This window comes from Larus michahellis, chromosome 9 (assembly GCF_964199755.1).
Source record: "Larus michahellis chromosome 9, bLarMic1.1, whole genome shotgun sequence".
Taxonomy (NCBI): Eukaryota; Metazoa; Chordata; class Aves; order Charadriiformes; family Laridae; genus Larus; species Larus michahellis.
Genome location: NC_133904.1, coordinates 42,631,074 through 42,657,597, shown reverse-complemented (window position 1 = coordinate 42,657,597; position 26,524 = coordinate 42,631,074). Strand labels below are relative to the sequence as shown.

Genomic DNA, 26,524 nt, shown 5'->3' with positions numbered 1-26,524 from the left:
ATATGGAATGAAAATGAAATGTCTGTTTGGTCTCCAACATAAACAATCTCAGGGGATTCAATTCAATTCCTAGCGTTCAAGTCCCAATCATCAGTAGACAGGAAGTCTTAACAGAAAGCAGATGACTTGCTGTTTCTTTTATCCCCTCCCCATATTCTTCCTCCCACCCTTAAATCACCATAAAATGTAAACTCAAGAGAAATCTTGTAATTTTTTAAGTTCATAGAGCACCTTGCTTTGTCTTTGTTGCCCAACTCTCCTCAGCATCACCTTCACAAGTGTAGTATTCAGCCACTGCAATCAAGAAACCTGAGACCACCAAAAGACCTAAGAAAGACCCTAAAGTCCCCACTGCCATTACTTGTCTTCAGGCCAAATATTTAGCCCTAGCTTTCCAGAGGAAACAGTACAAAAGTATGTCACCTGACCTTAACCACAAATTTAACAGGAATTTAATAATGGGTAATGATGTAGTAATGGTTTCAGGTTATTTGAAAGTCACAGCTCCAACATGTATTTTAAGGGATAAAAAATTAGAATATAATAATCAGTACAAAAATGTCTCTCTTTTAATATTTTATCTCCTATGAGCCAAAAAAAGGGCAAACAGATCATCCTAAATCTCAAAGGAATCAAGTTAGAATTGAAAGGCAGATTGTTTGACTTATGTAGGGGTCAAAGATATTGCTGCTGTTTTCTCATGACCTGCTCTAATACAGAGGTTTTACTATAAAATATCAGCTGTTTTCTTGCAGCATTATAAACTTTTGGATCGCGTTGTGAAGGAACATGTAGATTAATTGCTGAGATCAGGAAAATAAATAATTTTCATTTCTATGCTATTAGATTTACCTGAACTCCTGGATGGAGGTGACAGCAGAGCCTTCTGTCTGCATACCATGTCGTTTTGGTTTTCATTTTACAAGGCACAACAAAAATGAATATGTATCCTGCAGTAGCCACAACTCAAACTACTTTGCACTGTCTCTCTTGAGTCTGAAGTCCCCCAGCAGCCCTGCAAATGGAATTTACCATATTGTATAAAACTTCCCAGATGCAAATGAACTGTCTTCAAAAAATAAAAAAATTTTAAAAAGCCCATCTGAGGAAGTTAAAGCCACTTAAAGAAACTTACCAGTCAGGCAGAAGGAAAAAAAACCCATCTTATCTGGCTCTGAGTAGAAACACCACTCACTAAGAGTTGCCGGCTGCAAGACCAGGCAGTGTGAGACAGTGATTTCCCTGGGTACGCACACACACACACACACACACACACAAACACCCCCCCCCAGCACCCAGTACCTGTCAGCTCTAGGCTTGGCGCTGGCTCCAGCCTCCCCAGCACAGCTCGCCTGCACTCAGACATAGTCATTGTCCCTATGCCTACAAACGTAACAGAGGATCACGTAGAGGATGAGCAGGATGGTGAAAAGAAGGAGTGCAAGGAAGACAGCCTTTGCCACAGGGACACCACAGGCTGTATGTCCCCAGGTAAGGGACACAGCGGGAAGCACTGCTGTGTGTGTCTGTGCCACGCATGCATGGTCGCACCCCAGGGAGACCTACGGGGTTCCCATTCAGTCCCAGCCCTGCCTGCAAAGTCCTTCTTTCCAACATTTTTTCTGTGCCCGCTGCATCCCCCGTGCACAGCACGGCTTTGTTGCCTTCAGGGGGAACAAGGTATTTTACAGGCAGAAAAACGTCAGCCAGCGTGTCTGTCAGATCCAACAGCAGCTGCTAAGCAGCCAGATCTTAACTTTTCCTCCAGAGGAGGGAACGGGGAAAAGTCTACTATATTACAGGGGGCTAATTTTGCCGCCTATTTCTTCAGGGGACAAAGCAGATAAAGTGAGTGGAGGTTTTCTCAGCTGTGGCACCTGCAGATTGGGTCCAACAGCAAAGAGCTGTTTGCTTTCTGTCTAGTTACCTTTTTTTTTTTTTTTTAGCTTAGTCTCTATCATGTTTTCTGTAACTAGGGATTTCTTTCCTAGTTCTTTGTCCCTTGTAGGCAGTATTTTGCTGCCTGGGCAGTCAGCCAAACATTGTAACTGCAGAAGAAATCTTTCTTGATTTACTCCTACAGCCCTTCATGAATATTCTTAGAAATGGCATGCTGCCTTATTAGACTTCTGAATTATTAACAGTCCTCGAGTTAAGATAATTCCTTGTTAGTATTATTTTGACTTTGTTTTATGATTGCATCTGGCTGAGGATAATGCTTACAGGTACGGTCTTGTCTAGTAGCTTCTTTATGCATTGCAGTAGATTTATCTTGGATAAATACATTATACATAATTGTTCTCTTTTACAAACTAGTAAGGCTCAACTTTTGAAAAAGCAGAATGAAAAACAAGGTTCTAGTTTCCAATTTTTTAAGCCTGGCAATTCTTTGGTTCCTTAGAAGCTTGTGTACTGCCCTGCCACAGGTGCCATCAGTCTCTGGAGACTGCCTAGCCCTCATCCTTTCTTTTCCTTCTCTTTTCTTCCATTATGTTTTCATGCTTCTCTCTCATCCTGATTTCTTACCAATCTCCTTACACCCCCTCTCCACTGCCATTACTTGCGCTGGCGTGTCCTTGCTTTCTTGTAGCCTTTGACATACCCTTGCTTTATCAGTTGAATATATTGTGCAGAAAGCTCCTGCTGTGGAAGCCTGTCAGCTATTTGTGCTGTTGCCAGTGGAGTTAAAATTGTATCTACAAATTGCCAGTGAATATCTGCAGATGAATCACATCTCTGAGTAGATCGTATTAGCTAATGAATACTGTCAAGGGCTACAAGTAACTATGGCATTCAATAAATCACATTGCACGTAAGCCTAGCTTCTTAGCTGGTATAAATTACCAGTCCTGTTAGCAATGGATGAAGACTTAGAACATTTACTTTTCTATCCTTTTTTCATCTTTCTCCAGAAGCTAGAGCTAAGATACGATTAATTTTTTCTTTTATTAGCATTTCACTTGCAATGTAGTCTTGATTAGTGAGGAGCTACGGGGATTTTCAGTTCAGAAAGAGTCATCAGATAATCTATCCCGATATAGGGTCATCATATAATCTGTCTTGATCTGCTATATAATTTCATAACCCTTGTTACAGTCAAGCTCATTGACTTGAGTTTGATTAGCATATATCTTCCACAGAGACGCCCAGACTTCATTTAAAAATGAACAATCTCCTGTTTCTTAGGGTCACTTGTTCCAACAGCTGATTACTTTCACTAAAAAAACAAAAAAGACAAAGGAAACCCCAGGTCTCTCCTCTCTAACCAATATTTGTTTAGCTGAAGTCCTCAGCCTTGATTCTTTTTATGCTTCTCCTAGCTTGACTGAAGAGTCTTTTAGTACCTAGTGCTTTGTCTCCAAGAGGGTACATATGTAACATAATTAAGTGATCTCAGTCTCTTTGAAATACTCAACTCCTTATGATAATTTTTTCTGAGCATTTAATCACTTTTGCAGTATTTAATCACTATCTGCAGCATTTTCAACATTCATCCCGATGCAAGGACATTTAAAAGGCTTATGTGATCAATTCCAGAATATGCAATGAAGGTAGTTCTCAGCCTCTTTAGAATGGACTTCCCCCCCCTTTTTTTTTTTCTTACTGTACACATTGATTCATATCTAGAGTAATAAGGAAATGTATTGTACAGGCAGTTTCCACAATAATAAACCAGAACTAAACTCTTGAAATCATGTCCACAGAAGCAGGATTACCGATAATAATGTAGTTTAAAAGAATGCTGGCAGAAAAACTGCCTCCTCCTCCATGTTACTTTTGTATTCCATTGGGCATGTGTACAGTCCAAGGACAAAGCTAACTCACACATGCAGACTGCTTTTAGTTCTTCAGGCAACTTGTTGGGTAATGCTGAATAAACAAGTTAACGTAATTTATTTCCACCTTTAAAATAGCACTTTGAGATTTCCTAGTAGTTTTATGGAGATAAATTTGAACAAGCATTATGCATCAGTGCCCTAAAAATCAGCTGGACAATTAAACAAATATAGTGAGGTGAATGTTTCCAATATGAGTACACAAAGGAAAATCAGCCATAACGAGGGTGGTTTGAAAGGGGCACACCCCTAGGTGTTATTCCAATGCGACTGCAAAGAAGAAGTTTTGTGCAACAGTTGTCTATTGCTACCTCTGCTTCTACCACCTAGAAGGAGCTAAACCCACAGGGGGTAGCATACCTGAGTCCAAACCCACTTCTGTCTCCTTGTGTTAATTCTTACTTTCCCTGGTATCTTCCCTTCCAGCTGCATTTGTTAATATTTCATTTTAACGTAAGATTAGCCCATTTAACGCAATGATGGCCAGGTATCACCATCAGTTAATGGGAAGGTCCCTGAAGACAACCAGACATGATGCATCCCAATAATGTGTGATTTAATGCTATAAACATAATATGACAACAGCCATGTCACAAACTGCAGCAAAAACAAAGTGTCAGAAACACAACCAAAATCTGCCTCCAGATCCTCTGGGCTTGGCTTCACAAATAGTTTGAAGAATGTCTGATGAGGATTTCTAACGCATACAAGACAGTATAAGCTTACTCAAGTGTGAGATAAAACACAAATGAACAGGTGACAAATATGACATTTTGAGTAGATTCAGAACAGGTTATCTAAGCCCATATTTTTAAAACAACCAAGCTGAGTGCTTAACTTCTGAAACGCACTCATAAATTTAAAAGGAAATAACGCAACTTGAGACAAACATTGCTGACGAGCCTCTGGGGATGCAAGAAGAGGATGTTCCTTTATGTGTCTCTGCAGCAAGCCTCTTGACAGTCTTTATGTGAGCAGCCAGCTAGCACACCCAGGCTTTCTGAAGCACAAAGTAAATACAAATCTAAGCCTACAAAGGAACAGGACAGAAACACTATTCTTTACCACACAGTCTGACATATTATATGGGTTTTTTTTTTCCAGTAAAAGCTGCAGAATTGTGCTAGTCCATCAAAAACCCTTTTAAACATAAGCTGAAAAAGGCCATAGTGATTCCCCCAAAGTTAACTGTGTGGGTTTTTTTAAAAGGTATATTTGGAAGGTTTCTCAGTGAGCCCTGGATTATGACAACTGTTGGTAGAGCTGTTCCATAAATACCACACACACATCGCCCCGCAGGCCGCCGCACGCCCCACACGGCGGTGCTCCCTGCTGCCAGCCCGGCTCCCCTCAGGCGCCGCTCTCAGCAGGCGGCTCCAGCGGGGCGAGACGCCCCCTCCCTTCTCCCGCTGGGGAACGGCCTCACGGCCACCGCTGAGCGTCGGGCAATGCCCCAAACAAGACCTTCTCCAGCCGCTGTGTGACCGGGTGCGGCTGATGAGAGGCGACGGGGCGAAGGCCGGGCCAGGTCGCCCGCCGGCCCCTCTGCGTAGGGCGCGTGCGCGACTCGGCGGCAGGCGCATGCGCGGCGCTGGCCCGTGAAGCCCGGCGGAGGGGCCGGCCGCTTCCTTGGCGGGCGGCGCGCGTGCGCGGGGCGGCGCGGGCCGCCCGGTTCCGGCGGGGGCGGAGCGGCGCGGCGGTGAGGCCCGGCCAGGCTCCGGTGGCGGCCGCGCCATGCGTGCCTGATAGAGAGCGGCGGGGGTGGAGGGTTGAGCCGCAATGAACCTGCGCGGCTTGTTCCAGGATTTCAACCCCAGGTGAGGGCGGCCCCGGCGCTTAACGGGCGACCTGGGGCCGCGCCGCCCTGTCAGGGCCCGTTCGGCGGGGCGCTGCCGGTCCGCGCGGTCTCGGCGTCTCCCTGTCCCGGCGTCGCGCTGCTGCTGGGCGGAGGCTTCTCTCCCCCGCGCCGGGAGCGGCGGCGGTGTGGCGGGGCCCGAGAAGCGTGGGGGGAAGCACCGCCGGGCCCCGCTCCGCTCCCCCGGGGCGGAAACCAGCCTCGGCAAGGTGAGCCCGGGAGCGCGGTGGGGCTCGGCGTCGGTGTGTGCCATCCGTGAGCCTTTCAGCGGAGCTCGGCCTCGGGGGGCTCTTCCGCTCCGGTACCGGCGGTCCTAGGGCGTCTCCGAGGCACGGTCCTGGCCGGTTTCCTCCCCGGTGCCGCTCTCCTCGACTGGCCCTTCGTCAGGGTGGCCGTGAGCGCCCGTCATCTGGCTTACAGGCCGAATTCCCAGCGTCTTTTTTGTTTCATTATGTAACTTTCTGAAATTACTGCCAGGTCTCATTCCGGTTTTTGAATTTTTGAACGCGATGACTCGGGGTGTAAAGCTTTCTGCCGGAAAGCAGAGCTGCCCTGTGCTCTCACACGGGCATGTGGGGTATGGTACAGGCGCGTTTTTTGCAGGTGTGGTGAAAGCATTGCGTTTAACAATGCCAGTCTAGAGATGGGGAGCTGCTGCTGGCCACTCTTCAGTCTGGGCTCTCTTAAAATTAAGGAGATGATAGTCACTACAGCCTGGCGTCTGCTGTCCTGCCAAGCAAGTGTGGATGCATGCAACTTTTAAAGAAGCTGAGAGAATGAGTCGAATTTTACTGGCTTTGCTCTTACCAGGTGTTTTAAGACCACAGAATGAAGACCTGCAAGTAATTTGTGCAGGGTGGTGTGAAATACCCAGAGTCCTGGAAAAATCGTGCTTGTGAGAGAGAGTTTACATGATTGCAATTACAAAAAGCTGGGTTCCATCAGTTGTTTAGACAAACAGAAGAGCAACCGGTGCTTCAGGAAATGCATTACCGCAGAGAGGTTGAAATAAACAGTTTAAATATGCGTGGTTGGAAGTAATGGAAAAGTAGGAACAGAAGTTCCAGAAGCTTATAAAGTTTTGTTATTACTAAGCACTGCTTGCAGCTTATGTGGATGCTGTCTAAATGATGAATGAGCAAGCTGAATGCTGCACTTGTGCAGATAACTTAATCTTGAATGTTTTGATGTTTACTGGAACACTCAGAGAGCGCTGGTATTTTACCATGTGGTGTTTTATTTCTGTTTATTGAGGAGCCAGGGAAAGTACAAATTACACAAATACTGAATGTTGGAAACCTATGACTTGCTGAGGGATCTCTCTGCCGGGAAGAGTGGCTGTTGTTTTCTGTCATTCTATCCTGAGTTGGTTTCACTGAGCATAGAAGATGTGACACAATAAAACTGCTTTTTCTTATTAAAGGGCAGCTAAGACACTTGTTCTGAGTAGAGACAAAGCAGCTTGATATCTGAACGAGGCAATGTTGATAAAATGAAAGTTTTATTGCTTGATGAGAGTGCAGGTGGGTAGTTTGAGTTGTGCTGTTGCTGACTATTGCTGCTCTGTAGCAAGTATTTACTCTGTTCCTTAGGTTATCTATGTTTTAAAATATATATAATTACTTCACTGAAGTGGTGTTGAAGCCTGATCATGTGTGTTATAAAGCAGTCTGTGATCCTCTGGTGAATGGGTGGGTGACTTTTTCCCTTCCTGTAGTGTGAGGAAATAATGTGCTACGTAATTATTTTGTCTGTTTTCTGGTGGTGCAAGCAATTGCTGTGCTACTGCTCTCAAGTGTTCCGGATACATTTATTCTTTCTTAGGTTGACTAGTTTATAAAATATATCAGCATAACTAGTTTAAATTTGTAAGCACCATCCTCGGCATTCCAGTTAGAAACTTCACTCAGTAATTGGTGACTTTGTTAAAAGTTTAACCTGTTGGGCTTTTTCCTATAATTTTGCTTTTCTTAACTGAATGTAAAAATTTAAAAGAAAAATTTAAAAAATCTCTGGAATCTGCCTTATTACAATATGTAACAGTTTTTAATCTTTAGTTTTTGATGTTCAAAATTAAGTTACATAACTTAGCTAAAAATAGCGTGGATAAAATTACATATCTTATTTGATTTGTATAAAAGAACACATTTTCCAAAAACATGTACAACTGGTATCTTTCTGAGTCTCTAATAATCCAGCTTCTGACTGGGTCCCTGTGGGAGGGAGATATTTATAGATGTCCATTCATTAAGTTTGTCATGCAAGAATGCCTTTGATGTGTTTCCCTTGAAGCAATGGTTTTATAAGTGAAAGAGATGACATATGCTGTATTTATGATGAAATACTTGACTCTTCCAAACTGATTTGATTCTTTGCAAAGAAGTTTGGCACGCATTTTCTGTTAGGAAGTATCGTGATTACGTTTCAGCTATGGCTGATTTTCTTGTTCTCTACAAAGTTCGTGTTAAGTTGCCTGCCTTAATTTCTGACTCTGGCTTTTTGTTTGTTTAACAGCAAATTTCTTATTTATGCCTGCCTGCTGCTTTTTTCTGTGTTGCTCTCCCTACGTCTGGATGACAAAATTCAGTGGAGTTACTGGGCCGTATTTGCTCCAATATGGCTATGGAAGTTAATGGTGATTGTTGGTGCCTCAGTGGGAACAGGAGTATGGGCTCGAAACCCACAGTATCGGTAAGTTGAGGATATTTATTTTGCAAAGCAGAGGGAATATAATGAGTTTTCCGTACTGCATCAAATTCATAAATAGCTTTTTTGACAACATAAGCTATAGCATCCAGAAGGTTTGTTTTCAACATATTTAAAATAATTATCATCAACTATAGTCTATGCAAACAGCTTTATGCAGCTATGGATGTCTTAATCCTAGTTGCAACAGTTTATCACAAGCTTCAACAATATTGTCTTTGGGAAGCTAAAACATCTTACAAAGTGACTTTTTGCACTTTACTGTTAGAATGCTGGAAATTCTTTGCTTTAATATAAGCCATATGGAAATATGTATCTTCTTATGCACTAGGAATGTACTATATTTAATTGGATGATTTTCTAAATCCATTTCCTGAAATGTACAGATCAGCATGAAGAATGTTGATTTTTTTTTTTCTTGGTGTGCATATAGATGAACATATAGAGGAATACTCAGTGATTCCTGAATATGCGGAGATTTTTTTTTCAGACTTGAATAGCAGTTTTATAAGAAATATTCAAGTAGTTTAATACACCAGTACAGTAGGCAAATTTGTAACACTTGCAAAATAAGATGTGCGTGGGAACAAATTCTGTAAATTTTGTCAAAGTTGTTTAACATTGATATTTTAATTATCAGGCTAGGGTAAAATAACTTTCAGACCTTTAAAAATATCAGTGTTTACTCTTATGGTAATCCAAGTAGGATGTGAATTTGAACATACTAGTGGAAAAGAAAAACTGCCTTGAATGAAGTGCAATAAATTCAGTCCTCCTTCTGTTGATGGTGAATATGAAATTAACGATTTTCTGCACAGGTCTCATTCTGATACACACATATTGTGTGGTTCAGGTCTTGTTTGCCTCTTTTAGTAATGGTTCTACTTGGGTAGGAAAAAGTGTTGTTTCTCTGTGTGTGCTGTTATTTTACGGGCATTTTACTTTTTAGTAAGAGATAATATTCGTTGCAACATGATGATTTTGATGACTAAAGACTTTTTTGGGAAAGATGTCAATTCACTGAAAGCTGGTGTGGGAACAAACCAGATAATTTTAGACTTAGCTTATTTCCTAACAGCCTGCATGATATCTGAGTGTTTACCTGGTAGCAAAGAAATCCTGTTTTGTCTGCACAGCTATGGAATCCTTAGACAATTTTCAAGTTGTGAAAATACTACGGCCCCCTTTGAGTAAAATATTTGAAATGCACAGCTGGATGGGCAAGAAATCCTGTTATATCATGAGCAGTGTAGTTTAATAGCAGTTATTTGGGCAGAATGTGAGCGTTTACAGATATTAACACTTGTTTTTAATAACTTAAAAATTCTAAAGAAGGCATCTTGGCATGTTTGCAATATAGTGTGCTTCCTCATTGACAAGTGAACTGAATGCTTCCTTATCCTCTCTTTAGAGCAGAAGGAGAAACCTGTGTGGAATTCAAAGCTATGTTAATTGCAGTAGGCATCCACCTGCTGCTCCTGATGTTTGAGGTTCTGGTGTGTGACAGGATTGAAAGAGGAACCCATTTCTGGCTTCTGGTCTTTATGCCATTATTCTTTGTATCTCCGGTGTCCGTTGCAGCTTGTGTGTGGGGATTCCGACATGACAGGTCTCTGGAGGTAAGGTTCATTTTTATGTGTAAAATATGTGGCAGTGCAAGATTCCGTATCAATTCAGGTATAGTTCATCTCACAGTAAAGCATGATATGGATGACTGTATCAGTTGAATTAATTGTTTGCACTGACCTGCTAGAGTGAAAAATCAGGATCAGGAATAATATAATTTTTTCTAATATCTTCTAGGTTTGTTTTTTTTTTTCAACTGCCAAATTGCAGCATGTTTTAAACCTGCCTCTTTATTATTGTGTGTTAAAAAAGCTCACCACAAACAGTGCAATATGGACTAATAGTAGACACTTAAACGGAAATTACTGAAGAAAATTCCACTGATGGTAAGCACTGTCCCTAGGCAGAATTGAACTTCCAAAGCCCAAGATAATCAGGGTTGAAAATTTCTTACTGTCCCCATCTGTGTGCTTAATCTTTAATTTGGAAATGCAGATGGTAGGCATAAAACAGTAGGTTTTTATTTTCTGCCTCTCTCTTCTTTCCTTTCTCACTTCTTCCTTTTGGTTTTGGAAGAACTTTGCAAGAATTCTCAAGATCTTCCCACAGTTGTGGCATTTTGCAATAAATTTAGAATTCTTATTGAGCTGGGTTTTTTTAAGGATTTTCTTTTTTTATCCTCAAACTACCCGATGACAACTAAAAATCTAATTTTCAGATGAGTTTCAGCTTTTTCAGGTTTCCTTAATTTCAAGGGAATATTTCTCTAACATTAGCATAAGCCGAGTTTCTCTACAGAGAAATGTTTTTGGTAAGTGATTGTTAGGATGGCTGGTAAACTGATACCTGAAATTGTTGATTTAAAAATATTGCAAATAGAATTTCATTTTGCAGAATTTTACTCACAGTTCACTATTCCTAAAAGTAAAATTTGTGTAGAAGTACTTGCCTTCTACTGGATGATGCTTGATTACCCGTTAATTTACAGATTACTGCACAGATGTCAAATATTGTTAGAAAAAAATGGAATCCACTCACCCCTAACCTAAGAAGCAACAGCTGTCTCAAAGACAAGTTATGCAGTTGAACTGTTGGCTCATCATTTTTTTTTTGCCATATATAGCTCAAATTTTAACTTGATTCTAAAAATTATTTATAGCAATTGATCCTATGATTTTTTTCATTTTTCTTTCTCTTTGCTTTTGCAGTTTCCAGGTTGTTTGGTCTTATGCTTGAGTGTGAGTTGTTTTGGTGGTTTATTCTTTTGAGAAAGCCAGTGGTACAAAGCTATTTTAAATCTAGTTTTCCAGTCTTTTTAAAGGAACGTGTACTTCAGCAGTGAAGATTTCAGTGCAGTCTCTGAAGTAGGCAGGTGCCTGCTGCCTGTTGGATTTTTTTACTCCCTTTACTGAGAATTTCAAAGGCATTTATCCAAGACATCCCAGTACACAATTATATATGTCAGTGAAAAGTAGCATGTAGTGTCTGCCTTCTGAGAAACAGTACATTTCAAAGATGCCTTGTATCCCTACATGTTTTCTTTTTAAAAGGGAAAATGTTTCTGCCTTATACTTAAGAGCTTCAGTTAGACTATTCGGATAATAATTCTGTTTGATCTTTGAAATTCCTACCCATGTAGGGTTGCCCATGAACTTAAGAAACAGAATCTTGCCAAGTCTGGTGTTTCATTATTTCACTTTTTTCAAGCAAGACACAAATGTGCTTTTTTTTTTTTTGAAGTATAATTCAAGGTTGTTTCTCATAGTGGCAAGCAGGACACACAAAAAGCTTTAACATTTTTAATGAGAAGTATTGCCTTTCTGTATTGCCTCAAAACCCAAGTGTCTTCAATGTCATTTAAAATATATCTCAATTTTACAGTAAATGATTGAATCTGGATCTCATGTTCCATTATTCTGTGTATTGCTTTCCCCCTCCTGCCCCTGCCATAGAGCTGGGACTTTTAAACTGGACTGTTGGTAGTTAAACCCATGTTACTTTCATCTTTACGTTACTGCAATTACTAAAGGATATCTTTAAAGATAAATTTTGCTATTTTTAAATTGAGGATTTTTTTTCACTACTTGTTAATTTAATTCTAGCAGTATTTCTCATCTGAAGAAAATAGCTGAAGTTGTTTTCTGATGGTTTGCTTTTTTTGGTCTGATTAGCTTGGCTTTTCTTATTTCTCTAATCACTCTAATCAGTGCTATTTTTTCTTAACAGGAAGGTCTTTCCTCAGGAGACAGATGCCTCTACAGTTACCCTATTGGGATCACTGCCTTGCAAATTTAGGGATGCTTAGTAATATCTAATGTAAATACAAATGGTGTTCTGTATTGCAGCGACAGGCACGGAGTCAGAAAAGTCCTTTGATGGATTCTTTGGTTATCTTGGAAATAACTTTATCACTAACTAATGTCTTTTCTTTTTCTAGCTGGAAATCTTGTGTTCAGTCAATATTCTACAGTTCATATTTATTGCACTCAGACTAGACGAGATCATCAGATGGCCGTGGCTTGTATGTAACAAGTGTTTTCTTCTTATCCTTGTTTAAATGCTCACTTTCAGAAAGATATTTATTCTAGGGAATAGATTAATGTATGATCAGAGTCCATGATCGCACTTTTGCTTGCTTAACAGTCCTTCATTGAAGGTCTGGCATATCATTCAGCGGTCACAGGAGAGGCTGCTCTTTGGGCATTTCGTCCTTCGTGAGAGAGGGAGGTGCCATCAACTGCAATTAAGTTCTGATCAGTTGGTGAGAGATCCTAATCCAGAAGTTACCAGTGGGAACAGTAAACTAGCCATGAAAATGATTGGTGAGTTAGGGCATGTGTTGGCAAACATGGTGTGGTAACTAACTAGTTTTATTTGTTGGGATACCATGCATGTAAGTCCACTTACTGTGCAAGTGGTCACTGTTAACACTGCTGAGATCTCCTGTCCCAAGTATTTTTAGAATACAAAAGCGCCATTTTGCTGTCTGGGGTTTTTGTGAACTACCACAAAACTGATAATCTAGCATTATTATGACTGTCCTTTCTATTTGCCAAAAAAATAGGAAAAGGATCTAATTTAGAAACTCTGTCAAGTAGGGTGTCCGCTGTAGAAAATACTTGCTAAAATCAATTTCAAGTATTGTTTGAGCTCATATAAAATCACAGAAGTCTTTTGTTTAGACTTAATATGTAGACTTGCTTTTTTTAAAAAAACCACACCTGAAACAAATCAAACTTAAAATGTTAAAAATGTATCACTGCCGGGGGGAAAGCAGTTAATTTCCTTTTCTTTCAGGTGGTTTGTGTTCCGCTGTGGATCTTGATGTCCTTTCTGTGTCTAGTAGTGCTCTATTACATTGTATGGTCTGTTCTATTCTTGCGCTCTATGGATGTGATTGCTGAGCAAAGGAGGACACACATAACAATGGCTGTCAGCTGGATGACAATTGTAGTTCCGCTGCTCACGTTTGAGGTAGGAAAAAGCACAATGATTTTCCATGAGTGACGAATGTTGCTGTGTCTCTTCTTGAACTTACTAAAATAAGACTACTGCTTTTTGTTTTGGAATAAAGTATTAACAGCAAATATGACAGAAACACAAGAATTCTGTTTCTTTAAAGTTTTATGAGTAAAATATGCATCATATCGGAACTGTAACTATGTTTCTGTGGAGGCTGTTATTCACAAATGTGTGAAGTTAAAGATCTGAAATCAGCATATGTTTGAAGAAGCTTGAATGTAGGTGTTGCAATTAAACTGACTTTTTTTTTTGCCATTTAGATCTTACTAGTACACAGACTGGATGGGCATAATTCTTTTTCTTTTATACCCATATTTGTTCCTCTCTGGCTTTCATTGATAACTTTAATGGCAACAACATTTGGACAAAAAGGAGGAAATCACTGTAAGTATTTAAAAATCATGGAAACAGCTTGAAACTCAAGGCTTAAATGTATTTTATTAAGATTTGTATTTTCAAAAAGGGCTTTTTTGTGTATATTATCTCGTGAACTCAGATGTGTCTGTTACTATTGCCTTCAGGTGATTTTAGTAAGTTTTCGGTATTTCTGGTATCTCTTTTTTTTTTCCTCATTCCTATAAGAGCATAACTTCTGCTCGGACTTAAAAACTCAATGGGATTTTAACTGTAACTTAGCCTTTTATTCTTCTTTATTTCCATGGGTTTTATTCTCATGAGACGTGAATGGATTTTTCTACTCTGTCTTCTGAAAATAGGGTTGCACCTACCATTTTTAATTAGCATTTTTCCTAGTAGCCTGAACTGATATTCTCTTTTCTCTTTGGCCAAATAGTGCTCTGTGCTGCTTTGTTGTAACTTCAGTTGCCCAAGTGGCCAGTGTAGACTTAGTAGGCTTTTATCCCCACCACAACTAGCCCTGCTGAAAGGAGTGTTTGCACTTTCAGACATCTAATGTTGTTGATCAGTGCAGATGAGTAGCTCTTCCCATCCATGTTGCAGTTCATATTCCATGTTGACAAAGCAACAAAATTTGTGAGGATGTTTTAGAGTTGAAAGGAACCAGCTGTGATGTTTGTAATATAAACTCACTTCCGTTTCGGTCTGATAGTGAAGTATATTGAGAATTTCTTTCTTTGGTCATGACTAAGCTTATCTCCATAAACTTAGTTTACCTATATTGCTATTGCATGGAAAACTGTTACTGGTGACTTTTTTTTTTTTTAATGCATGCCCTCGATAATTCATGGACAAATTAGTCTTTTGGAAAGCCACATGTCCATTTTATCTTCTGTAGGGTTAGTAAATATTCATGTCAGTTTTTAAAAAAGACTATTCATCTAAGTGAGCCTTGGAAGACTTGCATCGAAATCTACCTTTAAAGTGCAAAGCAAAGTACACCAGTTGGCCATGAAATATAATCTATGCAAAAAGATGGGCTGTATGGGATCTTCCCTGGCAAATGCTTAATATCTCGCTTTTGTTCAGCGTGAAAGACTTGACTTGGGGAGGCTATTCCTTTTAACACTGATCTTTGGTATGGGTTAATAGAGGAGTACCATCTGTTGAGTTACAAGTGCCCCTTACTTAAATGCCCTTTTTGCATGTGGGGAAAAGATATGACAAACACAGAACGTGTACTGTTTTCTAATTTAGTGCAGGTAATACCAAGGATAAAATACTCCTGGCATCACATCGTGTTGGCTAACAACAAAAGTATTTGGGGAATACTGAATACATATATTGACTAATCTGTGTCTGCCTGTGCTATCCCATTCCCTCTGGTATTGTAAGCTATATGTATCAAACAACAGTTGGCGTGAATGTCTTCCCATGTGGCACTGATTGCTTTCATTGAGATGCAAAGTCTTTTGTGTTCTTTCTCTGTGTACTAATGTGGCCCGACACTGCTTAACATGTGAAATGAAATGGATTCTTGCTGTGGTAGTATAGCTGTAACTTACACATATGGATATACACACACAGACATGTACATGCAGACAGACATGCAGAGGCATGTAAATGCCTGCATATGTTCTGTATGTATATCTGTGCGTATATAACCTGAACTGTAATGTTGTTATATGATAACACATGATGTTAGTAACACCTATCTGTGATTCTGTGCAGTACACCTGGATGTGTTCCTGTCCAGCCTGCTCTAGGTGACCCTGCTTTGGCAGGGGGTTGGACTAGATGATGTCCAGAGGGTCCCTTCCAACCCCTACCATTCTGTGAACACCTGCTGAGAAGCAGCACTAACAAATTTTATATTGTTCATATGCAAACAATCAAGAGAACTTAAAGGAAATTGCACAGTCTGCTTGCTTAATTAAATTTCCATTCTATTCTACAATAATGTGAAATGATTTTATTTCTTTTTAGGGTGGTTTGGAATTCGCAAAGACTTTTGCCAGTTCCTACTTGAAATTTTCCCATTCTTGCGAGAATATGGCAATATTTCTTATGATCTTCATCATGAAGATAATGAGGAAACGGAAGAAACGCCACTGCCTGAACCACCAAAAATTGCACCAATGTTTCGAAAAAAGACTGGAGTGGTCATTACACAGAGTCCTGGAAAATACGTGATTCCACCTCCCAAGTTAAACATTGATATGCCAGATTAAGATGACAGTAGCATATTAAACTTGAACTGGGAATCAACAGACAAATATATTTCATCTCATGCCTTGTCCCAATTACTTTAAAATAGGTATTGCTGAATCAGTGGCTTGGATTACACAAATCAGAGATCTTGAAGATAATCTGAGAGCTTTTCCAGAGATAACATGGTGGTCTAATTTGTGAACCTTCCTAATGGGTTGGTTGCACACTTGCCTGTATAGTATTTATATGAACATTTTAGCAGTGTAATATATTGTTTAAAAGTCTTGTCGTGTACAGTATAAGTATTATCTAAAAGTATTTTTTTAAAAACCCTGTATGAAATGCCTATGCTATTCCAGGTGTCTCTTAGGTCCTAAATATACACTTGATTTACATGTCTGTTTTAAATGCTTTTTTTGGGATGCCTTAGTATAGTACCTCTTTACTACTTTTTCTCTTCAGCCACAATCATTGTCTTAACCACAGAGGCACAGGAGTGTTGCACTCCTCAGGCAAGACTGAAAAGCTTTTTTTGGGGGGAAATAGAATGTATACCAGCTTACATGATATTTTTGAGTTAGCTATGTAAATTTTCATGTAAGTATTTCAAGTTTTGCACTGGCTTGGGAGTTAAGTGTTGCTTTTGTTCCTCTTTCAGTTTCATGTTTTAATTCCTCTTGAGCAGCATGTACACTGTTCTCCCATTACACTGGCTGTTTAATAAGCTGTTCCCTCTTGGATTATGTGTGAAGTCTATGCCAGAAACATTAGTTGTAGGTTTTACAGCTGTCAGTTAGCTAGTATAAATATCATAGCTTGGTCTTTGTTACCGACTTTGTAGAAGTGTTGGTGTAAATGATTAAATTTTTCAAGATAGGAAGTCCTTGGTGTTGGTACAGCATTTTGTTGCTTGAAGAAAGACCTCCTTTGACAGATTGTCTTGGACTTCCAGGTGCTTTAGAGAAATTCAGTCTTTGAAACCTATATTCCAGTAGCTTGTAACAACAGATGTTGGATACTCTCAACGTTCTTGCAGCTGCTCTTCGTGTTTAGGTGAACCCACAGTTTAGGTAGCTTAAATACCATGGATCACGTTTCCTTAGTGTTAGCATGGCAATGAGGTAAGAGCAAAGAATGTATGGGCATTTCTGCATGTGTGAAAGGTACGCACCTGAAAAACTTCAGAGATATGGCGCTTTCATTCCTAACACTGCAGACCTCCCTCTTCCTCCCTGTGGACCAGCTACTGCCCGAAACCCAACACAGCACTGTCCAATTTCATTGCCGTTTTATTTACTTTTTGGCTCTTGAATAAAAAAAAAAATCTGTAAATGAAAAGCAACAAGTACTATTTAGCAATTGCAGCTGTTTCATGGTGCTAGAAATGGACGCTGCTCTGTGGTGTCACAGCAGCGCAGCTTGGGGTGTTGGAGAATTTTCCCTGGAGATTCTGTCAGTTGGTCAGTTCCTTTCGGCTGGCTGGCAGGACAGTCTAGTTGCTAGGGTAGATGGCTTCTACTGAAAAAATTATTCAAAGTGAGGAAAAAGAATTTAAAATGGAGCTTTCCTCATCATAAACTTAATGTGCTTCTGTTCTGGCTAAGGGAGTTGATTTGTCAGGCTAGACTACTTCTCTCTGTCCAGCATCTGACAAAAGAACAGCTGGCGATGCTGCCTTTGGACCTCCAAGAAAAGAACAGTCTTTACAAACTTCGACTAAGCAACCTTGGTCAAAAAGAGAACATCTGAATTCATCTGAGGAGAGTTCTAGCAAAGGCAATGATGCCTCTAAATGCCTTGGCTTTCTGAAGAAGCTCTGGGACGTTGCTGAAAGTGATCGATTTGAGTCCATTTGGTGGGGGGACAGCGAAAAGTGTATAGAGATTCATTAAGAATTGTTTGAAGAGAAGTACTAGCAAGGAGAGGACATCTGAGAATTTTTCAAAGTGAGAGCATGAAAAGCATCACTCATCACCTCCATCTGTATGGATTCACCAGGAATCTGTGGGAGTTTCCAAAATCTGGCTCGTGTGATGACTTGCTAGCAGAAGAAACAGCTAAGTAGGTACGTTGGATCCTGTACATACAAAGTCTCAGAATATTCTAGTGGGACAGATTTCTGTTCCAATGAAGTAAGCCTTTATTACAAAGGAGATGAGAACGGTAGTAAACATCCTCATTGTCAGTTGTTTCTTGGCTCATGTTCAGGAGTTTTTGAAGGTAGCATTTTTGAGTAGTAGAAATGCTGATAAAATAGATGTTGGTTATTTCAAATTATTTTGAACACATAAAATGAAAATATATTCTCACCATATTGGGATGTGTTTCTTGGTACTTGCTATGTATCCTGCTGTACCAGAGGTGCAGGTTTTTTGTGGCATTTGCTGAAGGCTGAGAAGGTACGTTACCTACATGTTCATTTCACACTAAAGTTGCTGAAAAGGAATGGTATTTGGGTTTCTAAATCAGTGTGTATGCTTTTGAAAATCCTACGCTTCTCTGCTACCAAGCAGCAAAACCACAAGGCTGGTTAGTATTTAACAGGACTCTACTACACCGTTTTATTCAGCCTAAACTTCAGGTTCAGAATGCCCTGATAGTCCTTTTGGACATCCACGTTTCTCTTTTGCAATTAAAATTCTTAGTTCTCTTATCTTTGTGGTTTCCAGTCTCTTAGGTGGCAATTATCCTCAGCCCCTGGCACAAGAGATACATGGATTGGTTGGAGCAGGTCCAGAGGAGGGCCACAAAAATTATCAGAGGGCTGGAGCCACCTCTCCTATGAGGACAGGCTGAGAGAGTTGGGGTTGTTCAGCCTGGAGAAGACAAGGCTCTGGCAAGACCTTATTGTGGCCTTTCAGTACATAAAGAGGGTGTACAGGAAAGATGGAGACAAACTTTTTAGCAGGGCCTGTTGTGATAGGACAAGGGGTAATGGCTTTAAACTAAAAAGAGGGAAGATTTAGACTAGATATAAGGAAGAAATTGTTCACAAGAAGGGTGGCGAAACACTGGCCTAAGTTGCCCAGAGACGTTGTAGATGCACCATCCCTGGAAACATTCAAGGTCAGGTTGGATGCAGCTCTGAGCAACCTGATCTACTTGAAGATGTCCTTGTTCATTGCAGGGGAGGTTGGACTACAGGACCTTTGAAGGTCCCTTCCAACCCAAACTATTCTATGAATTAACTCTTTTTCTTTGCATTTTTTTAGTTTCACTTTGACTAGAACCCAAATTTTAGAAGACATTTTCTGCATCTGCTAATGAAGTATTAGTGAAGCTTTAGTCCAAAACATCAACCACCAGCAGGATTTTCACCAGACACAGATTTGCATGCATGCTGCTGAAGAAGAGAACCAGATGTTGAGCTTGCATGGGAAACCACTTCCAAGGAGGAGTGGTCCATTCACAGCAGCTCTAAGGGAGAACATGCACACCTCTGCATCCAGCAAGACTGCACCTGCCAAGCGACATGCCAAGGCAAGAGCTGAAGTGATCCAATACCCCATCTGAAGACAAAGCCTCTGTCAGTTGTCCTCTCCTCTCTTTATAGCCTTGGACCTTGCTCCCCAAAGTCAAAAGGATTTTCACTGTAATGCAGGGTATGAATTTTGAAAAACTCTGCAAGTGCCAAAATTACCGACTTCTATTTGTTACTTTTCACTCTTGTCTCCCATTCAATGTTAGATTTTCAAAGATTACTATTTTTTTTTCATCTTAAATGAGAGAAAGAAATATGATTATACTCAATTTAATTTTGTACAAGCACCTTCTTTATTAGAAAGGCCTTTGTAAAAAGGCTGTCAGGTCAGAGCTGTGTACTGCAGACTGCTTCCCCCATCTATGTGTATCTAACGTACCTAACCTGTGAATGAGGAGGAACCTGATCCTTTCTGGAAGTTTTATGCTTACAGCATGTAACATACCCCATGTGCAGAAACCTCTGCCTCAGCTGGAACAGTCCCTAGGACTCACCTTATCTCAGATGATATCTTTCTCAATGATCCTACAAATATAAGGTTAGGAGTGGGCTGTGAGACAGATGTCCTATCATAGAATACCAGTTGGAAGGGACCTCAAGGTCCCTTTCCGCAAAGGTGCTTCCCAGCTGGGTAGATCCCAGCCTGTGCTGCGCTCCTGGATTATGTTTTTCCCAGGTACAAGACCTTACACTTGTCCTTGTTGAACTTTGTAAGGTTCTTGTTAGCCAACTCTTCCAGCCTATCCAGGTCTTCCTGCAGAGTGGCTCTCCCTTCCAAAGTGTCCACTTTCCTGCTCAGTTTGCTGTCATCAGCAAATTTCATCAGGATACATTTGATCCCATCATCCAGATCACTTATGAAGATACTAAACAGTTTGGGCCCAGTGGCAATCCCTAGGGGACCTCACTTGTGACAGGTTGCCAGTTTGAAAAGGAGTTATTTACCACCACCCTCTGCGTGCATCCTGTCAGCCAGTTCCCCACCCACTGCCCAGACCACTTGTCTAGACTGGAACTAATCAGTTTCTCTAGGAGGAGGCTGTGGGGAACTGTGTTAAAAGCCTTGGAGAAATCCAGGCAGACACTGCTTACTGCTCACCCCACACCAACCAAGCAGGTTACCTTATAGAAGGTGATCAGGTTTGTCAAGCACGATTTGCCATTGTGAGTCCATGCTGTTTTTTCCCAATCACATGCTTCATTTGACTTGTGATAGTCCCCAGGACGATTCGTTCCGTTACTTTCCCAGGGACTGAACTAAGAATGATGGGCCTATAATTTCCTGGATCCTCCTTTAAGCCCTACTTGTAGATGGGGGTGACATTAGCCTTTTTCCAGTCTTCCGGGACATCCCAACTTCTCAAATATTATGCAGAGCAGCCTCGCAATGATGTTAGCCAGCTCTCCTGACACCCTTGGATGGGTATTGTCAGGGCACATCGGATTGTAGGGCTCAAGCTCCCAGAATAGTTTGCATAGTAACTTCTTCACTGGTGGTGGGTCTGTGTTTGCACCAACCTGGATTTTTGTTCCTAAGGCCTGGGGCCCAACAGTGCTGGTAAAGAGAGAGGTGAAGAAAGCGTTGAGAACCTCTGCCTTTTCAGCATTGTTGGTGACTAATTCACCTCTTCTGTTTAACAGTGGTCCAATATTTCCCTTCTGTTTCTGCTTTTTGTTTACGTACCTGAAGAACCCTTTCTTTTAGTTTTTGACATTCTGGCCAATTTAAATTCGAGCTGAGCTTTTGCTTTCCTAACTGCATCTCTGCACACCTTGGCAATGCCCTTGTAGTTCTCAAGGGGTGTTCATCTGCTTTTCCATCTCTGGTATGTTCCTCTTGGTTTTGAGCAGACTCAGAGCTCTTGCTCCTCCTACTTCCCTTACCTTTAAGGTAAGGTTAGTGCATTGTTAATAATTTCCGCTAATGGTCATAAAAATTACATCTTGTTTATTTTGCCTCAAAGAGCAGTTCTTCAAATGTATTTGCTATTTCAAACAAATAGTTTTGGAAGGCAATCCTAAACAACTCCGTGATATTCAAGATTTGTAAATTATAAGTTTGCATTTAGGCAGGAAAAATAATCGCGAGGGACAACACCTATGCTTCTGAAGGGATCAGTTCTTCAGGGATGTCCACCTGCCACACACCTCTTCTGCCCTTGGCAGGAATCGGTTCCAGGAGCCATCTTGGATTTGAAACAACAGTCAAATATTTCTGTTCTAGATTACTGAGAACAGCTTTGTTTTCTAGCTCCAGAATCTTTTCAGAAGGCAAGTTTTCTGGATATAGCGATGTCTCTCCAATGTCAATTAATCCTGTATTATAAAATTAAAATATAAAATCAGTTGGCTGATCTCCTAGAGAAAAGTTTTCTTAAAGTAAACTTCCCAGAGGACACACAGAACAGCTAATTTGTTACCAGAAGAACACAGTATGAAGCACGCACAACCTCCAGCCAGTGTTGTTCACTGCAGGAGATGGCCTATGGGACTGAACTTTGGTCAGTGAAGAACAGGTGAAGATGCACTTGTAATGGTCACAAATCACTAATACAGAATTCTGTTAAAAGCAGCCTGCATCTAAGGAGATACAGCTGCTACCAGAACTCCCCAGCTACATTTGGCCTTCAAACAGCTTCATTAAAAGTAAAACTCTCTCTGCTCCTATCAGGACGCTATTCTACTAACATTTTTAAATCCTTAAATTATATGGAAATCCCTGCTCTCTGGAAACCTTTTAGTGTCACGAATGAGAATTTCTATACTGCTTAATGATTAAAAATGTTAAAATAAAGATCAAATAAGCTTTGATACCTACTCCACAATTTAGTGTGCAATTTATGTTGAAGTTACAAATCTGCATATTACTTAGTACCTAACAATTTTCAGCACTGTAGAACCAGAACAATTTTTCAGTGTATGTGACAGAAGTAATTTGTGGTGCAGGAATAGCTAAAAATATTCAAATGAGAATGCAAGACAGATGGTGCAACAAAAAATACCTACAAGAAAAGAGTGCAAAATAAGCGCTGGATAAAAACTTTCTAAGTATATAGTGCAGCAACGTACATTATATTTCAGCACAACATAAGCAAGAAACACCATTCCATCCTAACTGTGTGTTACAGAAACAAACTTCTTCATTGCCCGAAAAGCAAGAGCGATTGGAGCATCTGTAGAACTGAAATAGGATTTATTTCTGTAATACTCTAACATAATGCACAAAGCATGGCAACGTCAGGACTTCACTTGACTACAAGTACTGTAAAACGTTTTCAGCAAGAGTTCCTAAGCTCAAAATGCAAGAAGTGTGAAATTAACATTTATTATCATGTAAGAAGATAAAATGCAACGCACATTACAGTGTCTTAGTGCATGACAAGTTAGCACAAATAAATTTTATTTCTCGTACAGACTTCAGAGTGGTAGCCTAAATTTTTAGTAGAGTGAGCGTATTTTAAAAACAAGCCTGACGAAAATTCTTTATCCTAAAGGTCAAAGATACTTCACATTTCCAACACAGTGAAGAGGAATAAATTTTATTTATAACTTCCCTCACTGACCTCAGTTTACAGTGTTAAGGAATCGAAATATCCCTCCAGTCACAACTCAGGCACTGCTCCTTCAAAGCAAGTCTTAAAGCGATGTTAGAATGAGCGTGACTCCGCAGCAGATGTGTAGCTGATGTGTATCCGCTGAACGCTCACCGACTGAAAGCTTGCTTGGAAAACATAATCCAAGGTTGCTTACCTGCAATAACTCCTCTGCCAAATTTTTCTCCTTTATCCAACAAATCTTGCACTTGTTTTGGTGTCATACCGAACCTATTCAAAAGAATCGCTCTCCAGGTTTCATCTTCCCAGTCCTTAACAGCTATATGAATAGCAACGGTGCAGTTCTTGTAGCCTGCGAGCACGGGACGCCAGCGAGTCTCTACTGTTTTGACTTTGTTTAAAACTAACCCTGCATAGGGCTGCCGGAAGGAAAGGCAACCAAATTTCATCGTTTTCCTTGCATCAGAAACCGTTTATTTCCTATAAACAGACAAACACAGGAGATTAATCCTCACAAGGCCTCTGTAGCCGTGACAATGGATCACCGCTGCGATTTCCCGCTCCTCGGCCCCGCTTTGCAATGGCCGCCCGCCCGCCGCGGGCACAGGCCGCCCTGGGCCGGCGCCGCCCGAACTGCCGCCTCAGAACCGCCCCGGCCCCGGGCGGGATCCGCTGCACCCTGTACGCCGCGGCCGGAGGGAGGGAACGGGGCACCGCGGCGCGGCCCGGCCCCGCAGGCCGCGATCGGGAGCTGGCTGCTCCCGGGGCATGAAGGGGTTTCAAAGCCCGCTCCTCAGCAGGCAGCCCGGGGCCGGCCTCGCCGGGACGCGACCCTCCCCGTCCCGCTCCCTCCCACGGCGAGCGCTCCGCCGCCTCACAGGCGGGGAGGCCCCGCGGCCGCCTCCTACCTGGCTCCGCACCCTTCCCTTCCCGCCGCTCCGCCCCGCTGGCTGCCGTCGGGGAAGGCGGGCGACGGGGAGCGGCGGGGCGGGGCGCTGGCGGTCATGGGAGCCGGGCGTTCCGTGTTGGTGTTTGTTGTTGCTCTCCCGCGAAAGTGTGGCCGTCTCCTCGCCAGCCCCCGCCGGGAGGGAAGCGTGGCGGTGCAGGCCTGGCGATGGATTTCCAGAGGAGCGTGGCGTCCGGGGTGTGTTCTGGGGGTTGCTGAGGGGAGAAGGGAGCTGGGGTGTCCCCAGGGACGGCCTGTGGGCCTCGGCTCTGGTTAGGTGCCCCTGGGAGTAAAATGGCAGCAGAAACTCTCCGGGGTGTCCTTCCCTGCGGCAGCGAGGCCCTTACCCTCCAGAAGTAACCAAAAGCCATTTGGCGCCTCCCTGCTTTCCATGGCCCATAGCTCGTTTTGGACAGAATTTCCCAAAGTGTTTTCACTCAACCCTACTCCTCAAGGAGAATCTCATTTGTATACTGTTGCCAATTGAGATGTATATTTTGCATCAGTGTCTTGCCTTTCTAATACAAATATTTTGAACAACAGAGTTCTTGTTTGACAACAGAGGTTTTATCTGTGCTGGTCTTGTGATCCCTGGTGGGCCATCACTGGCAAGAGGGAACAGTATGTGAAGGCCTAGTGAATGCAATAAAAATCAGAGACCTCACAGCAAAGGATAATTTGGAAAACAAAGGGGTTAAATAGATGTATGGTCTGACCATATTTGTTCAGTTTTAATGGAGTAACCAGCATGTATTTTTTGTCAGTGAACGCCTGTGTTTTAACAGAGTTCATTTCCAACTTAGGCAAATAAATTGACCTCATTGAGGCAGGCTGATGCTGAATAGTGAGAGGCCGTGAAAATGGCTACTGATGCAGCAAGTTGAACAGTTGAGGTCCTGCCTGAATTTCTGCAGGTACAGAAGATAAAAAAGGCAGATGCATCGGTATGCAAATTGAAATCACAGGAGAGTCCTTTTTCTTGTCAGTTGAGGGTTACAAATAGCAGAAGTATTTGGGGAGTTTTTCCATGCATTCAGCATCCTAGAGAGAGAAAGCAGGGAGGAGAGAAAGGAGGAGAGAACAGTCACAAAAAGGACTGAGTTCACAGTAGAACTAAGGAGAGACAGGCAAGAGAACAAAGCAGGAAACCTGTGAGAGATGAAAATGAAAAATTAGTAATATTTACAAAGGGGAAAGAGTGATCACCAACACCAAATCCTGTTTTTGAATAGTTTTTTTGAATACTATTTTCAGTGACTTAGAATTTCTCCTATGCTCTATTGAACCACATTTTCCAACCGTGAGAAACCTCAGAATCATTTTAACAATTGCAGGATCTCAGAAGTGGAAAGAGAAAAGCGATCTGCCATAATTCCACTGAAAGAGAAATGGGCTATTCCTTTACTTAAGAGAGGCAGCGGAACTTCATACAGCAAAAGGTAAGAGTAAAGAGATTTATTTTTTTTTGCTCAGGTCTATGACTGTGAATAACAGGTTGTCATGGTCGAACCCCAGCTGGCAACTAAGCCCCACACAGCCGCTCGCTCAATCAGCTGGGGGAGAGAATCAGAAAAGTAAAAGTGAGAAAACTCCTGGGTGGAGATAAAGACAGTTTAACAGGTAGAGCAAAAGCTGTGCACACAGGCAAAGCAAGACAAGGAATTAATTCACTACTTCCCATCAGCAGGCAGGTGTTCAGCCATCTCCAGGAAAGCAGGGCTCCATCACACATAATGGTTACTTGGGAAGACAAATGCCGTAACTCCAAACATCCTCCCCTTCCTTCTTCCCCCAGCTTTATATTGCTGAGCATGATGTCGTATGGTATGAAATATCCCTTTGGTCAGTTGGGGTCAGCTGTCCCGGTTGGGTCTCTTTTCAGCTTTTCATGCACTCCCAGCCTACTCGCTGGTGGGGTTGGGCGAGGAGCAGTAATGGCCTTAACTGCTTAGCAACAACTAAAAACACTGGTGTGTTATCAACACCAGTCTCATCCCACATCCAAAACACAGCACCACACCAGCCACCAGTAAGAAAGTAAACTCCATCCCAGCAGAAACCACGACACAGGTATTTATTGGTAAAACTTTGCCTGTAACCTTAGTATTCTAAGGTTACGTGGTTCTAACTATGCTGCACTGGACAGCATGGTTAGATGATTCTTTTCTGATGACACGCACTTCATCTAGCTTTTATGATAGCCGTTTTTTGTGTCCACTTTAAATATACCATCAGTGAATGTTGTTTATTTTAAAGTATTTTATGGCTGATAGACTTCAACCGCTGAGACCTATTTTTTATTATTACCATTTTCTGAAATTCGTACTGTTCTCATTATCTTTTTTTTCCCCTGGATATTTCCAATATGATGTTCAAAATGTTCCAGATGGAGTCATTCCAGTCCTTTATACAATGCCATAATAACAAGAGAAAGTAATAGATAACGTGAATTTAAGGTCATTGTAGTGTTTACAGGGTTATTATTTTAAA

At 41.5% G+C, this 26,524-nt stretch overlaps 2 protein-coding genes and 1 pseudogene across 3 annotated transcripts; 2 read left to right on the top strand and 1 right to left on the bottom strand.

The window, feature by feature from the left end:
• Positions 1-5,486: 5,486 nt before the first annotated feature.
• Positions 5,487-16,933, top strand: TMEM185A (transmembrane protein 185A). 2 transcript variants are annotated; one of them, XM_074602050.1, is made up of 7 exons: positions 5,487-5,653; positions 8,206-8,382; positions 9,809-10,016; positions 12,401-12,484; positions 13,261-13,437; positions 13,746-13,869; positions 15,829-16,933. In XM_074602050.1, exons 1-7 carry the CDS (start codon positions 5,616-5,618, stop codon positions 16,071-16,073), a joined length of 1,053 nt encoding a protein of 350 aa, XP_074458151.1. In that variant the 5' UTR covers positions 5,487-5,615; the 3' UTR covers positions 16,074-16,933. The 2 variants fall into 2 exon arrangements, with proteins under 2 accessions (XP_074458151.1, XP_074458152.1); XM_074602051.1 differs by having other exon boundaries at positions 5,522-5,900.
• A 492-nt stretch (positions 16,934-17,425) lies between these two features.
• LOC141749042 (heat shock transcription factor, Y-linked-like) lies at positions 17,426-19,533 on the top strand (annotated as a pseudogene).
• A 1,932-nt stretch (positions 19,534-21,465) lies between these two features.
• On the bottom strand, positions 21,466-24,417 carry EOLA2 (endothelium and lymphocyte associated ASCH domain 2). The gene is made up of 3 exons (XM_074602052.1): positions 23,997-24,417; positions 23,285-23,568; positions 21,466-21,850 (listed from the first exon to the last, which is right to left on the bottom strand). Exons 2-3 carry the CDS (start codon positions 23,535-23,537, stop codon positions 21,633-21,635), a joined length of 471 nt encoding a protein of 156 aa, XP_074458153.1. The 5' UTR covers positions 23,538-23,568; positions 23,997-24,417; the 3' UTR covers positions 21,466-21,632.
• Positions 24,418-26,524: the final 2,107 nt, after the last annotated feature.

Coding starts and splice junctions, on each gene's coding strand:
- EOLA2 (XM_074602052.1), bottom strand. CDS start 23,537: ATGAAATTTGGTTGCCTTTCCTTCCGGCAGCCCTATGCAGGGTTAGTT. Junction 21,851..23,284: donor TGGCAGAGGAGTTATTGCAG/GTAAGCAACCTT, acceptor TTTATAATACAG/GATTAATTGACATTGGAGAG.
- TMEM185A (XM_074602050.1), top strand. CDS start 5,616: ATGAACCTGCGCGGCTTGTTCCAGGATTTCAACCCCAG. Junction 5,654..8,205: donor TTCCAGGATTTCAACCCCAG/GTGAGGGCGGCC, acceptor TTTGTTTAACAG/CAAATTTCTTATTTATGCCT. Junction 13,870..15,828: donor ACAAAAAGGAGGAAATCACT/GTAAGTATTTAA, acceptor ATTTCTTTTTAG/GGTGGTTTGGAATTCGCAAA.